At 40.2% G+C, this 14,844-nt stretch overlaps 1 protein-coding gene across 1 annotated transcript; it reads left to right on the plus strand.

The window, feature by feature from the left end:
* The first annotated feature begins 225 nt into the window (after nt 1-225).
* On the plus strand, nt 226-14,058 carry SDE2 (SDE2 telomere maintenance homolog). The gene is made up of 7 exons (XM_060010908.1): nt 226-378; nt 6,173-6,290; nt 7,295-7,406; nt 7,742-7,911; nt 8,700-8,814; nt 10,737-11,241; nt 13,557-14,058. Exons 1-7 carry the CDS (start codon nt 259-261, stop codon nt 13,776-13,778), a joined length of 1,362 nt encoding a protein of 453 aa, XP_059866891.1. The 5' UTR covers nt 226-258; the 3' UTR covers nt 13,779-14,058.
* Nucleotides 14,059-14,844: the final 786 nt, after the last annotated feature.

Genomic DNA, 14,844 nt, shown 5'->3' on the forward strand with positions numbered 1-14,844 from the left:
CTAGCAACTTCTCCTAGCAACGCCTCGCCCGGGTGCTCCGAGGTCTTATCTGCCTCTGCCAGGCTCTTCCTGTTCCCCTCCCCCAGGCAGCAGGCTCCGCCGTCCCAAGTCACGTGACTATCCCCAGGGGAGGAACGGGACGAGCGGAAGATGTGAGGGGCGGGGCGCTGGAGGGCGAGCTCAACGTCATCAAGATACGCCGAGCTGGTTGTGGCGCTTAGCGCTTCTGGGAGTCTTGAGATTCGGCGAGTGGGTGAAATGGCGGAGCCTGTGGCTGTGGTGTGGCTTCGGGGCCCCAGCTTCGGGTGCAAGGCGGTGTGGTGTACCTCGGCCACGCGCTCAGTACGCGATTTTATCCACCGACACTGCCAAGATCAGGTGAGGTTTGTGGTTCCTGGAAGGAATGGGAAAGCAGGACAGGGGCAGAATTAGGTGCGGTGAGGGTCTGTCGGGGTCACGTCTATTCTTTGGGGCTCTCAGTTTTTGAGGCTGAGGGTTAGGGTTTTAAGGTGCTTCAAACTGATGCTGAGGCCTAACTTTGCTTTTGTTTTGTGGTGGTTCTGTCTCACAGAAGGGAGAAAAAACCCCTCCGCTCACGGGCGTTTAGTCCGGCCCTCAGTCTGGACTAACAGAATACACTTTGGTATTCTCTTCATCCGTAAATGAGGCAGTTGAACCAGATGATTTTTAAGGCTCATTTCCTTACTTTCGCTCTGTGCTTATGTGACGTGGATTTTTTGTCCACTGATAACACAGCCCTCTTAGCTCCAACCTAGAGAAGTATGTCATATCCAAACCCAGGCCAAAGGATGGTTGGGAAGGAAATGGATTTATCTGGTCACTGGTCGGGGCCAAGCACTTACATAGGTCATGTCGAGGGCATGATTCTTAGGGCCTGTCATGTAGATGTTTTCACTAATCATTGTGATGCTCTGATTTGCCCAGGCATATTTTTGAAAACCTGTCATTGACTTCTAAAGTTACATGTGTGGTTTACTTAATTATCAAGTAAGCAAGCTTTTACCAACTATAAGATACTAAACCTATTCAGTTATTTAAAGAATATGCTGGTCTCAATGAATCTAATTTTAATTTTGACATTTGATCGCCTATTAACACGTTAACACTGCAGTCTAAACCAAATCTTTACTTGGATTGGTTCCGTGAAGAAGCAATGTCTGTTTGCAAATAATGTGGTTTTTCAGTTTCCCCATATTTATTCCTAGACTTCAGTCCAGTTTAAAAACTGTCAGATATGTTTTTACCATCTGAATGGGGAAATATTTTCCAAAATAGTTGGATTTTAGTATCTCTGAAAATAACTTTTATCTGATGACCAGTTTTCAAACTTACTGACAGTTGATCCAAAGTGAGACCAGAAAAAAATAAGATCTTAATTATGAGGAGTCTTGGAAAAAATAATTTAAAATAAGCAAGAAATATAAACGAATGGATTCATTCATATACTTAAGACACATGGCCATAACAAGTATGAACAAAACTTACAAAAGGGCATTTAATGAGATCCTGGAACGAATAAAAATAGCTCAAGTTCATGCTTATGCCTTTTAAAACAGAACTATTCTGACACATGATAAAGTTAGTGTTAGCTCTCCCTGAGAAAGTAAAAATCAGCCTGGCTCTTCATCAGACTGGGATAATAGACAGATAAAGCTAGCTGCAAAGTTGATAGGAAACAGTGTTTCTCCCAAGGACATGGTACAGTGATGAAATGTCATAATGACTTCCTTGAAAGTCTGCTTCTTTTTTAGTCTTTGTGAAACCTTACCTCAAAAATCATAGACTATAAGAATAAACTGCTGTTGGAAGTTATATCAGTAAGAAGCATCCCACTCTTACCTTGAGAATGTAAGTCCCTTTGACGTAGAGAAGCACTCTTGATTTCCCAGGTGCAGAGCTTCAGATTAGGGGTTTCTGGACACAGCATTCCACATTTATCTTAACTTTGTAGTTTCCGAGGAAAGAGGAGCCTGGATCTCCTTCACAGTCTAGACCTGATGTTGACCCTTATACACACAGCCCTGCTTTATTGTGAGCCTCTCAAAACATTGTTTCATTTAAATTTTACCTAAATTCCATCCACCCCAAATCCTATAATAACTATATCTTTTTATTTGTTGGTGAGACACCTCATGATTCCTCTTGTGTGCAGTCCCTCTCTTGTTGTAGTGAGTCAAGAAATTTGAGTTGTTGAACTATATGTTGTCTCTGGTGGCCTTTGGCTGATTGGCCTAAGACACACGTAATACTTTCTGCTTGAAATGCTCTGTCATGGTTAAAAACAGTTAAATTGATTGTAAATTTTCTTTGTTATTTTTTTCTACTAGTGATTATTAACTGACAAGAATCTTAGCAAGTAGAAAATGCTATTTTGTTAATCAGTTGTCTCGTTAAATAAGCAGTTCTGTTTGGAAATGAAGTATGATGCATGATGTATAATCTTTCAGCCTTCATGTTAAAGTCTTTTAAAGTTATTTAGGATTTTAGAAATACCATACCCATTGGATATATAAGATATTAAAAGAAACTAAAGTAGCTTTTAATTTATAAACATTAAACATATAGGAGGTATATTATATGTCTCATTTAATTTTTACAACTCTTTAAAGTGGACAGTATTTTATAGGCAAGAATAGTCTTTCATGTTAATCACATCATTGCATATAGCCTGAGCCCCCTTGCTCCTCTCTCCTGGTATCATATTTGCCTGGGAAAACTCCAGTCAGTTTAAATCCAACTCTCCACCTGTTTTACCTGGCATCTGGGCAGTGACTGTGGTAGGGGAACTAATCACGCAAACAAGTCTCACTACAAATTCATAAACACCAAACTTAGTGGTGCTTGGCATTTCTACTGTATTTCTCTAACCCAGAGCATGCTTCCACTGGGTTGCAGGACTGCTGAGAATATTGATCTAAGTAGTCCTTGGGCAGCTGGACAGAACCCAGGATCTCAACACATCTTTAATAGCTTTGCTCATTTTCCCTAGAGTGTCATCCAAATATTATTTGTGTATACCATGATGTGAAAAGGGTTGAGAGGCACTGCTCAGTTCATCACTCTTTCACTCTCCTAGATTACTTTTTCACATCTCTCTTTAAATCTCCAAGACTTCTTCCATCCCAAGGACCATACTTTGTACTCAAGCAGTAAGGAGAGAATTTCTGCATCATCACACCAGTGCCTCTGGTAGGTACCTGCTGTATATTCAGCCTTCTTGTCTGTTACTGTGGATGCACTGTCATTATTTTACAAATAATTTGCAATTATCTTCTACTTTGTACAGTAACCCCTCCCCCTCACCTACTGAAAGACTTATTTGGGCATTAGTTCTTTCTCCCCTGTATTTTCCAGTGTTTTCCCTTTTTACAGCATCATTCCTACCAGTGCGCAAACGTGAGCCCACATCCATTCTAGCTATCACCTTATTTTCTCTGATTTTCTTTATAAAAAAATATTCTTGAACATAAAACTTTTCTCCTTTAGAACCCACTCTAGTTAGGCTTTTTTGTTCCCATCACTCCAACAGAACAGCTCTTTGTCATACTGGTCAGTATCTTCTATGTTGCCATATCCAGTGATCAGTTTGCAGTTTTCATCTTGCTTTGTCTGTCAGTGCCAGTTTGCACAATTGACCATTCCCCGCCGGAGTACACTTTTCTCACTTGTCCAGATATCACTCTCAGTTCTCGTCCACCTCACTGGCCTCTCCTTTCCAGTCTTTTACAGTTTCCTCCTCATCACCCTGAACTCTAATCTTGGAGGGGCCCCTCCCTCATCCCAGTGATTTCATCCATACTCATGGCTTTAACTACCATCAGTATGCCAACAACTTTCAAATGTAAATCCCCAGTGCAGACCTCTCCCCCACACTCCAGACTTGTATAGCCACCAGTCTACTTGGCATCTGCATCTGGCTGTGCAATAAACATCTCAAAGTAAAATATCTGAGATGAGACTAATTTTCTCCCTCAAACTTCCTTTTCCCTCTTAATGAATGACAACTCCATTTTCCCATTTATCAAACTGGATTTTTGCAATAATCTCTAATTCCTCTATTGATCTCACTCCCTTCACCGAGAGCATTAGCAAATCCTGTTGCCTTTACCTTCAGAGTATCCTCAGAATCTCACATTTCTCATCATCTCTGCCACTGCTGCCCTGGTACAAATAGCCTTCATTTCTTACCTGGATTATCGCAATAGCTTCTCAATGATCTCTCTGCTTCTATAGTCTTACTTTCAGTTTAACAGCTAGAGTGATACTTTAAGAGCATGACTCAGATCTCACTTTGTTCAAAACTCTACAATAGTTTTATTCAGAGTAACATCCAGAGTCCTTACAATGGTTTTGAAGGCCTTATCACTCCCCTTTTGTGTACTTCATTCTAGCCTCATTGGCTGTGTTGTCATTCCTTGAATAAGTTCATTCCTGTTGCGTTTGCTCTTGTCTCTGTCTGGAATACTGTTCCCCCAGGTAGTCACATGGCTCATTCTCTCACTTTCTTTAATTCTCCGCTCAAATGTCACTTGATCAGAGAGGCTTTCCTTGACTATATATATTAAATAGATTACCACCACACCCATCCACATATCTTATCCCCTTTACCCTGCATATCACCACTTGACATGATATATAATTTGTTCATTATTTGTCTTCCCCCTCTAGAATGTTAGCTTCATGAGACAGGATCTGTATTCACTGTAGTATTCATGGTAGTATTCCAACACTTGAAAAGTACCTGGCAAATAGTAGGTACTTAATATTTGCTGAATGAATGAATGGGTCCCATTGAAATAGCTGTATGATGTGGTTCAGAATGAATGTTCATACTTTCCACTTCAGGAAGATGACGGCAATGCATTTTTCCTTTCTATTCCTATTTAGATCTCTCTTTTCTTCATGTTGCAGAGTTAATTGTCAGCCTCCTAAGTTCCATATAACTTTGGAGAATACTCCTCTCTTGTCTAATTTTATGGCATTAGAAACTTGTTTAGAAAGACTTACAGTTTTTATATTTTCCTTTCATCATTTGATCTGAGAATTTTTTTGAAATACATAGAGTGGGTTTGGGGGAGTGTACTTGGGCTTCTGCAGTGATTGGCTGGAACTCAGGGGGATGCTGGCAGAAGAGATGAGGCACCAACTGCCAGCTGGTCCTAAAGCTGTTAAAGCTTATATAGGTAGTATATTAAAAATCAGGGCTTCCCTGGTGGCGCGGTGGTTCAGAGTCCGCCTGCCGATGCAGGGGACGTGGGTTCGTGCCCCGGTCTGGAAAGATCCCACATGCCGCGGAGCGGCTGGGCCCGTGAGCCATGGCCGCTGAGCCTGCGTGTCCGGAGCCTGTGCTCCGCAATGGGAGAGGCCACAACAGTGAGAGGCCCGTGTACCACAAAAAAAAAAAACATACTTTTGTCTCCTCCTCTCCTCTCTTCTTATCCCTATCTACACTTTTCAAGACGTCACTTTTAAACTTGGGGCCACTCAGTGTTCAACTTGATACTACCTGTTTTAAAAAGTCAGAGGAAGTGGGACCTTCAGAGTTACTAGATCTGAGCACTGAATATTCTACCTTGACCCCTATTTCCTATTAGAGAAGGAGAAAGAGCAGGTTTTTTGTTCCTGTTTTTTTTTTTTTTTTAACATTTATTTATTTGTTTGGCTGTGCCTGTCTTAGTTGCGGCACGTGGGATCTTCATTGCTGCATGCGGGCTCTTGCAGCATTCGGGATCTTTTTTTAAGTTGCAACGTGCAGTATCTTTAGTTGTGGCATGCGAACTCTTAGTTGTGGCGTGTGGGATCTAGTTCCCTAACCAGAGATCGAACTTGGGCCCCCTGCACTGGGAGTGTGGAATCTTAGCCACTGGGCCACCAGGGAAGTCCTGAGAGCAGTTTTAATTTTCACCCAAAAGGCAGAAAGTTCTTTTATATATCATGATTAAGTATTAGGAAGAAATTGTACCTAGAATACATCATACAAAATGAGGTTTTTCTTTTAGTAGTTTCCATTTTTGCAATTCAACAAATATTAATTGAACACATACTGTCTCCTTATAACTGGAGTAATAAAAAGATAAGCTAGGTCCCTTTCTGCAAGAAACTTGTATTGTCTCATAAACAGCATTGAAAGAACCCCCAAACTTGTCTCTAGGATATTCCAGTGGAATGCTACTTTGTGAAATGCAATGGATTACTCGTTAACACCAGTGACACAGTGCAGCATGGAGCTGTTTATAGTTTGGAACCCAGACTTCGTGGTGGAAAAGGAGGTAGGACATGAATGTTGATGGCTTAGTTGTAACACATCTGCGTTCTGTAGCCATATGTATTAAATTAACAAACTCCTTGGTGTCTGTAATGTACCAGCCTCGATTTGCCTTGTGAAATCCTTTGTTTGCTTATCTAATTTTGCATATTTTCTCTTTTATTCTTTTTGAGGTAGATACTGTATGATAAAATTCCCACCTTCTCCAGCTGGATCACTCTTAGGCACCCTAGGCTCTCAAACTCTAGGGAGGATTAGATGAAGAGGGATGATTGTTATTTTGTCCAGTTTGCAGACGAGTGTCAAAACAATCAAATCTCCTTGTGCTTTTCTCAAGATTTTTGCCTAGTTATTGTAGTTCCAAGGGAGGTCTAAAGTCACTTTATGAAATACAACCATTTACAGATTGAGGTAGATTAAGGTCCTGGTTGTAGTAACTCATCTTAGAAGAGAAAAAAGAAACTAAAAGAGCAAAAACTGAATATGAACAGTTCTTTGTATTTCTCCTGATGCACTAACATGTAATCCTTAGGCTTTCTCAAAATCTGTGGTGATTCGGTTTGGTTTTCAAAGAGCTAGCATTTCAGATTATGATCATCCTGCTGTTCGAAATTGTGTCAATAAGAATGAAGCTTGTCGTATCAGCCAGTGACAGCTTAAAATTGCCTCCTTGCAAAATCTCACCATATAATTTTTAAAATTCTTAATCTTGGAATCTTGGGATTTCTGGCACTAGGTAAAGCCCTCTAAAATAGCCCAGTGGTGTGGGTATTGATACAATATTGCAGGAGTATAAGAGGAAGTGTAAAAAGCATGAGATTGAACCAAGTTTGTCAGTACTCTTACCTTTGCCACCTGGGTTAGAATCTTGATGTACATTTCCTTTAAAACTGAAAAGAAAGTAGAGATCACCTGTAGTCTTCTGATATAATACTATTTTCACAAATTTGGCTTTTGTCCATCCTTGAACACTTTTTTAACCTGCTTTCTCCAAACATATTTGCTCAGGTTTTGGCTCTATGCTCCGAGCACTTGGTGCTCAGATTGAGAAGACAACCAATCGAGAAGCTTGCCGGGATCTCAGTGGAAGGAGACTGCGAGATGTCAATCACGAAAAAGCGTAAGATGCCCACCTGTTTTTATTTTTTTTAAGAAACATACTTTTCTAGCATTAGTGATTGTACGCATGCCATGCATATCAGAAATGTAAACTTGAAACACTTATGCTCTAATTTGTTGTTATCAGATTTAACTTTTTCTGTAATTTAATAATTATCTTTGGGTTTTAGTCAAGTCCATAACAGTATGCTAAGTAGTAAGCATGGCACACCTTTCTGAGGGAATATCACAGTATGAACAAGAGTGCATTAATTTGTCTGGGTGGGGTGTTTAATGTATAAAAACACATGTGTATAATATGGCCATTCAGTTACATCTCTTCTCTCCCATCCCCAGAATGGCTGAATGGGTAAAACAACAAGCCGAGCGAGAAGCTGAAAAGGAGCAAAAGCGCTTGGAACGACTGCAGCGGAAGCTTGCAGAACCCAGGCACTGCTTCACCAGCCCCGACTACCAGCAGCAGTGCCATGAGATGGCCGAGCGTCTGGAGGATTCCGTCCTCCGAGGTGAGAATGAGGATTCCTTAGTGCCATCAGCAGGCATCCCTGAAGCCAGCTGTTCCACACAGAGGGCAGTTCTTAAGCCTTTTTGGGTTACAGACTTCTGAGAAACTGATGAAGCTGTGGAATTTCTCCCCTCAGTAATGAATACAGTATATCTTATACAACTCAGGGAAAAAACCCATACACTCTCACAACATTTGACATACTTGACCCCTGAACTCTGTGGGCTCATGGGCCCCAGGTAAGAATACTTTTTGTACTTCATGGGAATAAGCTAAGTCTTCAGGAGGTGCCTAGACCCCAACATTTTGCTTCCAGTTTTAGGTCCCTTTTTTAAAACACGGTTTTTAATGAGAATGATTTTCATTAACTTTTATGTTTTTAGCATCCAAAGCATTATGCCAGGGCTATTGTGCATTCAGTTGAATAAGAAGGAGTCTTTTCCATCAAAAGGGTTATGGCATAACAGGGGAAAGACAGTTGTATGCAAATAACAAGGACAAAGGGATGAATCATTAGGTTTGAGGAGAGATAGGTATGAATCTGTCAGCCTCAAAATTACAAATTGGACATGGTGCTTTAAAAATCCGGTTCAAGAGCCAGAATGCTTATCTTAAATCTGTATAAATTTGACATTAGTCTCCTTTTAACTGGATTAAATTTTGGTATGTTAAGAAATTTAAATCTAGAGCTTTAGATTGCAGCTGTTTTTGCAATTCAGATTATTTATAAATTCTTTAATTGAACTTAGTCCTGATAGTAGAAACTGAGTTGTTAAAATGTCTGGTTAGGTATGCAGGCTGCCTCCAGCAAGACGGTATCGGCAGAAGTTGGTGAGAGTCGGAAACGGCCTAACAAATCAAAAACAGACAGAGCAGCCAGTGCAGAGAAAAGGAAATGCTTTTGGTAAGTGTGTTCATTTTCATTTCAAATAGATCTTTGAGAACTGAAGGAAAAAAAAATGTTTTTCCTTCTATTTATCCCTCTGGAATATCTTGTTCTGAAACTTACCTACTATATTTTTTTCTTGTCTACCGGGAATAAACATACTTTTAAGTAAAGTCTGATGGAAGCTCAGAAATTTTCCAGAGTGCTTTAGTTCAGGTTTCAGTGATTCTCACATTGTATACATTAGTAATGGTTTCTGCCATAAGTGCCATTCATAGAATCTAAAGGATAATTCTTTTCCTTACAGTGGAAAATCACATAAAAATAGCTTTATACTTGAATTACTGTTAGGTAATTAACTAAGTTAACTTTCAGAAATTCCAGGTGGAAGCCATGGCTTTACTTTCCAGGTGGTTCTGTTTTCTCTGTGGTTTTTCATCGTCATCACTGAGGTCTTTGGTCACTTTGCCAGACCTCTCTTCACCACTTTTGTACCTGCAGGTGAAAAGCACAACAGTACTTTTTCTTATCCATTCTTCTTACAGTTCTCCCACCCTTCCCAGTTGGTCCTCTGGTTACCAGCTCAGTTCCCTTGGGCCGAGTTCTAGAATATGATAAGTGCAAATGGATCTTGGTTTCCTTGTTGGCCTCCCCTTTGGGGATAGAAAGATAATTATTAACTAAACACCATGTAACTCTGTGAGTCCAGCATAGAATTTTTTGTGTTCTTTCTGAAATGTGAATTAAATGTTCCTGAGAGAAAAGATAGTAGTATTTCCTGTGGGTTTCTTTTTTTTAAGCCAGGTTTATTGTGGTATAATCTATATATGGTAAAATTCACCCTTTTTTTTTTTTTTTTTTTTTTTGCGGTACACGGGCCTCTCACTGTTGTGGCCTCTCCCGTTGCGGAGCACAGGCTCCGGATGCGCAGGCTCAGCGGCTGTGGCTCACGGGCCCAACCGCTCCGCGGCATGTGGGATCTTCCCGGACCGGGGCACGAACCTGTGTCCCCTGCATCGGCAGGCGGACTCTCAACCACTGCGCCACCAGGGAAGCCCAAAATTCACCCTTTTTGAACAGTTCTACAGGTTTTGAAAATTTTATAATATACATCATGTAACCATCACCAAAATCAAGCTATGGAATATTTTTATCACCCTAAGAAGTTCCCACGTGTCCCTTTGCAGTTAATTTTCTTCCCCCACCTCCATTCCTGGCAACCGCTGATCACTGGTGTGATGTTTGTTCATATGGTTTTGTCTTTTCCAGAATGTCATTATGTCTGCTGCTTTCACTTACAATAATGCTTTCCAGATCCACAGATGGTATTATATTGTATCAGTAGTTCGTTCCTTTCTATTGCCAAGTATTGTTGCCTGGTATGTCTGTACCACAATTTGTTTATCAACCATTCTCTAGCTGTTAGAGGTTTGGGTAGTTTCCAGTCTTGGGCAATTATGAATAAAACAGGATTTTCTTTCTTTTTTTTTGGCCGTGCCATGTGGCATGCGGGATCTTAGTTCCTTGACCAAGGATTGAACCTGTGCCCCCTGCAGTGGAAACTCGGAGTCCTAACCACTGGACTGCCAGGGAATTCCCAGGATTTTCTTTTAATTGTTTATTATTTTATCTGATTTCCAACAGTTAAAATTCATACAGTATTGGGGAAAAAAGTTTTAAGCAAAACCAGTTTGTTTTAAGAGAGTCACAGCTTTTAAAAAGAGATCCTGTTGGATCTTTGGCATGTTGCTTCCAGTCTCACTGAAGTTTTTTTTCCTTTTATACCTCTGGAGTATCTTGTTCTGAAACTCACCTACTCTCCATCTCAAGCTAGCCGATACCTTTATTCAGAGTCTGTTTCCTGGACAAACTGCAACTCTTTTTTTTTTTTTTAAGTAGAAGCTGTAAATGGTGTTAAACCTTTTTGTTGCTTCTAATAGGTTGGGCATGGAAGGACTAGAGACTGCAGAAGGGTCTGGCTCTGAGAGCTCCGATGATGACAGTGCAGAAGCACCTAGTACTTCAGGAATGAGCTTTCACGTTCCCCAAAATGGCAGTGATGTTGTTGAGATGGCAGCCGAATTTCCTAGTAGCTCTCAGCAGGCAAGAGTATTGAGTGCAGACTCTAGATCACGAGAAAAACTACAGACCCCTGTGACGGACTCTGGGAATGGTATTTCAGAAGACTTGTATGCTGAGCTGGGAGAGGCATCTACCCAGGAGTACATGGAAAGGAAGATGGCTTTAGAAACAGAGAAAACCCAGGAGAAAAATGAGGCAGAGAGTAAAGAACCCTTAGAAAAGGAAGCAGCTGGAGTTGGACTGAACAAGGAGCAGGAGACCAAAGAAATGACTGATGGGGAAAGAGGTGCCAAGGGAGCCCCTGGAGGAGACAGGAAAAACATACCTGTTGCCAAGCTGGAGGAAAGCCAGTCAGGAAACACAGTAAGTAAATTTGGGGGGGTGATGTCTGAAGCCAAATCAGTTTAATCTCTGTAGTAAGTCGTTAAAATGAAAAGATGTGCTTTTTCCCATCAGCTGCTTAGTGGAAAAGCTTGTTTAATAATCAGAAGTACAGATGATGGTGAAGCTTGCCATGTCCCCCCCAAAAATCCTTAGTTTTTTTTTGTGGTACGTGGGCCTCTCACCGTTGTGGCCTCTCCTGTTGCGGAGCACAGGCTCCGGACGCGCAGGCTCAGCGGCCATGGCTCACGGGCCCAGCCGCTCCACGGCATGTGGGATCTTCCCGGACCGGGGCACGGACCCGTGTCCCCTGTATCGGCAGGTGGACTCTGAACCACTGCACCACCAGGGAAGCCCAGTTTTTGTTTTTTTTAAAGCTCTGGAATTGGTATTATTTTGCCACTAGGTGGTGTCCTTGGTTCCATATTTCATCAATTCTAAGATGCACGTTTTTCACGTTTTAATACCTCTGAATTTGAATATATATCATGTTATAGTTTAATTGGTATTGTTATTCTTTCTTAATAACACATGAACTAATAAGGCATATTATGATAGATGGCATTTTTAGCTTTGATAAAATGTGCTTATTTTCCTATCACTAAATTTCTAGTTACTTAGTTTTTCTTTCTCGTGTGAGTTACTGTTTGAACACAGTTGTCAGTTGGATGTGAAGATCTTTCCTGTAGAAGACGAGCAGCTCCTTTTAATTTATCATTAAATCTTAAGCCCCACACTCAACCTTTTTAAAATTTATTTTCATTGTGCATGCTTTTCCTTAAATAGTTATTTGCCGCCTTTAGTGGACTTACTTCCAGGAAAAATCTTTAACGTTTACTCTTCAGTCTAATGATTTGCTTTTTAGGATAGATGAAACCTGAACTACTTGGCTTCTTCGGTAAACACAAAGCTTATCATTATTTATTTAACCAGCACCTTCCCTACTGGTGCTGGTTAAATAAGCAAAAATGCACATATTGCCCTTCCTAGGGAAGATAGTGAAATTTTTTATGCTAAGGGCTTTAAATTGACCCTTACACCATCTCTGGAGTTACAAGCATGTAGCTTTTATGTTACTCATATATGCTAGGAGTTTATCCTAACCAAAGTCTTGGAAAAATGAAGAAAGGAAAATAGAATAAAACCTGATTTGACTTTCAATCTTTGAGCTTTTAACTGTGGAAATTTTGTTCTTGATGTAGTTGTAGCTGTTGTATTCATAATAATCATGTACAACCATGTGTGATTCTCCAAAGACACATAAGTGGTGGTTTAGGATTTGGCCATATATAAAGAAGCCAAGATTCACTCCAGAAATCTTAACAAAATGGACTTTTTTAAAAAAAAAAGAATAAAGATCACCTAGAAAGATAGTTTGTCCCTAGAGCTCTTCAATATTTTTAAAAAACAACTTACTGTGAGAGAAAATTACTGACCTTCGAATATGTTTTTTTAAAAAAAACCCTAGGGCTTCCCTGGTGGCGCAGTGGTTGAGAGTCCGCCTGCTGATGCAGGGGACACGGGTTCGTGCCCCGGTACGGGAAGATACCACGTGCCGCGGAGTGGCTGGGCCCGTGAGCCATGGCTGCTGGGCCTGCGCGTCCGGAGCCCGTGCTCCGCAACGGGAGAGGCTACAACAGTGAGAGGCCCACATGCCGCAAAAAAAAAAAAAAAAAAACCTAGGTGGTGAATGTTTTCATTCTTTGAAGAGCACCCGTCATTAGAAGTATTTAATTAAAAAAAAAAAGTATTTACTTTTGTCTTAAAGTCTATAAAGGTACTTGGTGGATAGAACAGTTGCAAGTCTTTTGAACAGCATTTAAATTTGTCAAGTTATATAAGTGAGAACTTTGATAATCACAGTTATTTGATTAAAATAGAAAGCTTAAGATTATGGGGTTAGTAGATTCACAGGCATAGGAATCTCATTAAAATGAGGCTTTATAGGGTGCTGCTCTTTTCTCTGGTCATAGTATGGGGGTAGGTGAGGTACATTTTGCTGTTTGAATTTTTACTGGAAAAATCAAAAAAGAAAAGTAATATTAAGAATCTGTTCAAGAATTCTATAACTTGTTACTCTTCTGAATACTTGTTTCTAAGTATATAGATAGAAAATTAATATTAATTATATGTATTGACAATGTGTAGAGAATAGCTTGATTATTAAAATTCAGTAGTGAGATATGGCGTATTAAATGAAGATTTCTTGTAAAACAGAAGGTCGATGACAATTGAAGGAAGTTTTATTCAGAGGAATGGACCTATTTAAAATTTTTCTTTCTTTTTCTTCTTCTCAGGATATTGGTCAGGAAACTGTAGATTTACTGGCGTTCAGCTCTGTTGCGGAAGTGGAGTTGCTGGGTTTGGAGAAGCTCAAGTGTGAACTCACGGCCCGGGGACTGAAGTGTGGGGGCACTCTCCAGGAGCGGGCGGCGAGGCTCTTCTCTGTCAGAGGACTGGCAAAGGAGCGGATAGATCCAGCTTTATTTGCCAAGCCTTCGAAAGGGAAGAAGAAGTGAATTTCATCGGAGCTGATTTCCTGTTTCTTTATAGGCTAGCGCTTACAACCTGTATAATGTTGACTCTTGGACATTATTCTTGTTGCTATTAAAGGTGACTTTTTAATAACCAAATTCTAACTATCCTCTTTTTCTTTATTAGATTTATAGAATTAATTTGTGAAACTCTCTGGGCCTGAAGTTTTTTTTGTGGGAAGGTTTCTTATAACTTATTTCTTTAATAAATATAGGGCTATTCAGAGTTTGGGTTTCATCTTCTGTTGTTTAGGTAAATTATAATTTCAAAGAATTTATCCATTTGACCCCAGTTGTCAGATTTGTGGACATAAAGTTATTCATAATAGTCTTTTCTATCCTTTTAACATCTTGTAGGAGCTGTGGTGGTAACTTCTTTTTCATTCTGGTACTGATAATTTCTGTTTTCTCCTTGATCAGTCTACCTAGGAGTTTATTGTATTGTTCTGTTTTCAGAGCCAACTTTTGCCTTTGTTGATTTTTAATTGTTTTTAATTTCATTGATTTTTGCTCTTTATCATTTCCTTTCTTCTACTTAGTTTGGGTTTACTTTGCTCTTTTTTCTTTATCTTCTTAAGGTAAGTCCTAAGTCATTGATTTTAGACTTTTTTTCTAGTATAAATATTTAAAGCTGTAAGTTTTTCTTTAAGCACTGTTTTAGCTGCATCTCAAAAATTTTAATATGTTGTATTTTCATTTTCACTCAGTTCCAAGTATTTTCTAGCTTCCTTGTAAATTCTTTTTTTTTTTTTTTTTTGCGGTACATGGGCCTCTCACTATTGTGGCCGCTCCCGTTGCGGAGCACAGGCTCCGGACGTGCAGGCTCAGTGGCCGTGGCTCACGGGCCTAGCCGCTCTGCAGCATGTGGGATCCTCCCGGACCAGGGCACAAACCCGTGTCCCCTGCATCGGCAGGCGGACTCTCAACCACTGCGCCACCAGGGAAGCCCCCTTGTGAATTCTTTGACCCATGGATTACCTAGAAGTATGTTGTCTAATTAGCAAATGTTAAACTTTCAGTTTATTTAAACTAAAAAAAAAAGTTCACCCAT

The sequence above is a fragment of the Delphinus delphis genome, chromosome 1 (assembly GCF_949987515.2).
Source record: "Delphinus delphis chromosome 1, mDelDel1.2, whole genome shotgun sequence".
In the NCBI taxonomy this organism is placed as follows: domain Eukaryota; kingdom Metazoa; phylum Chordata; class Mammalia; order Artiodactyla; family Delphinidae; genus Delphinus; species Delphinus delphis.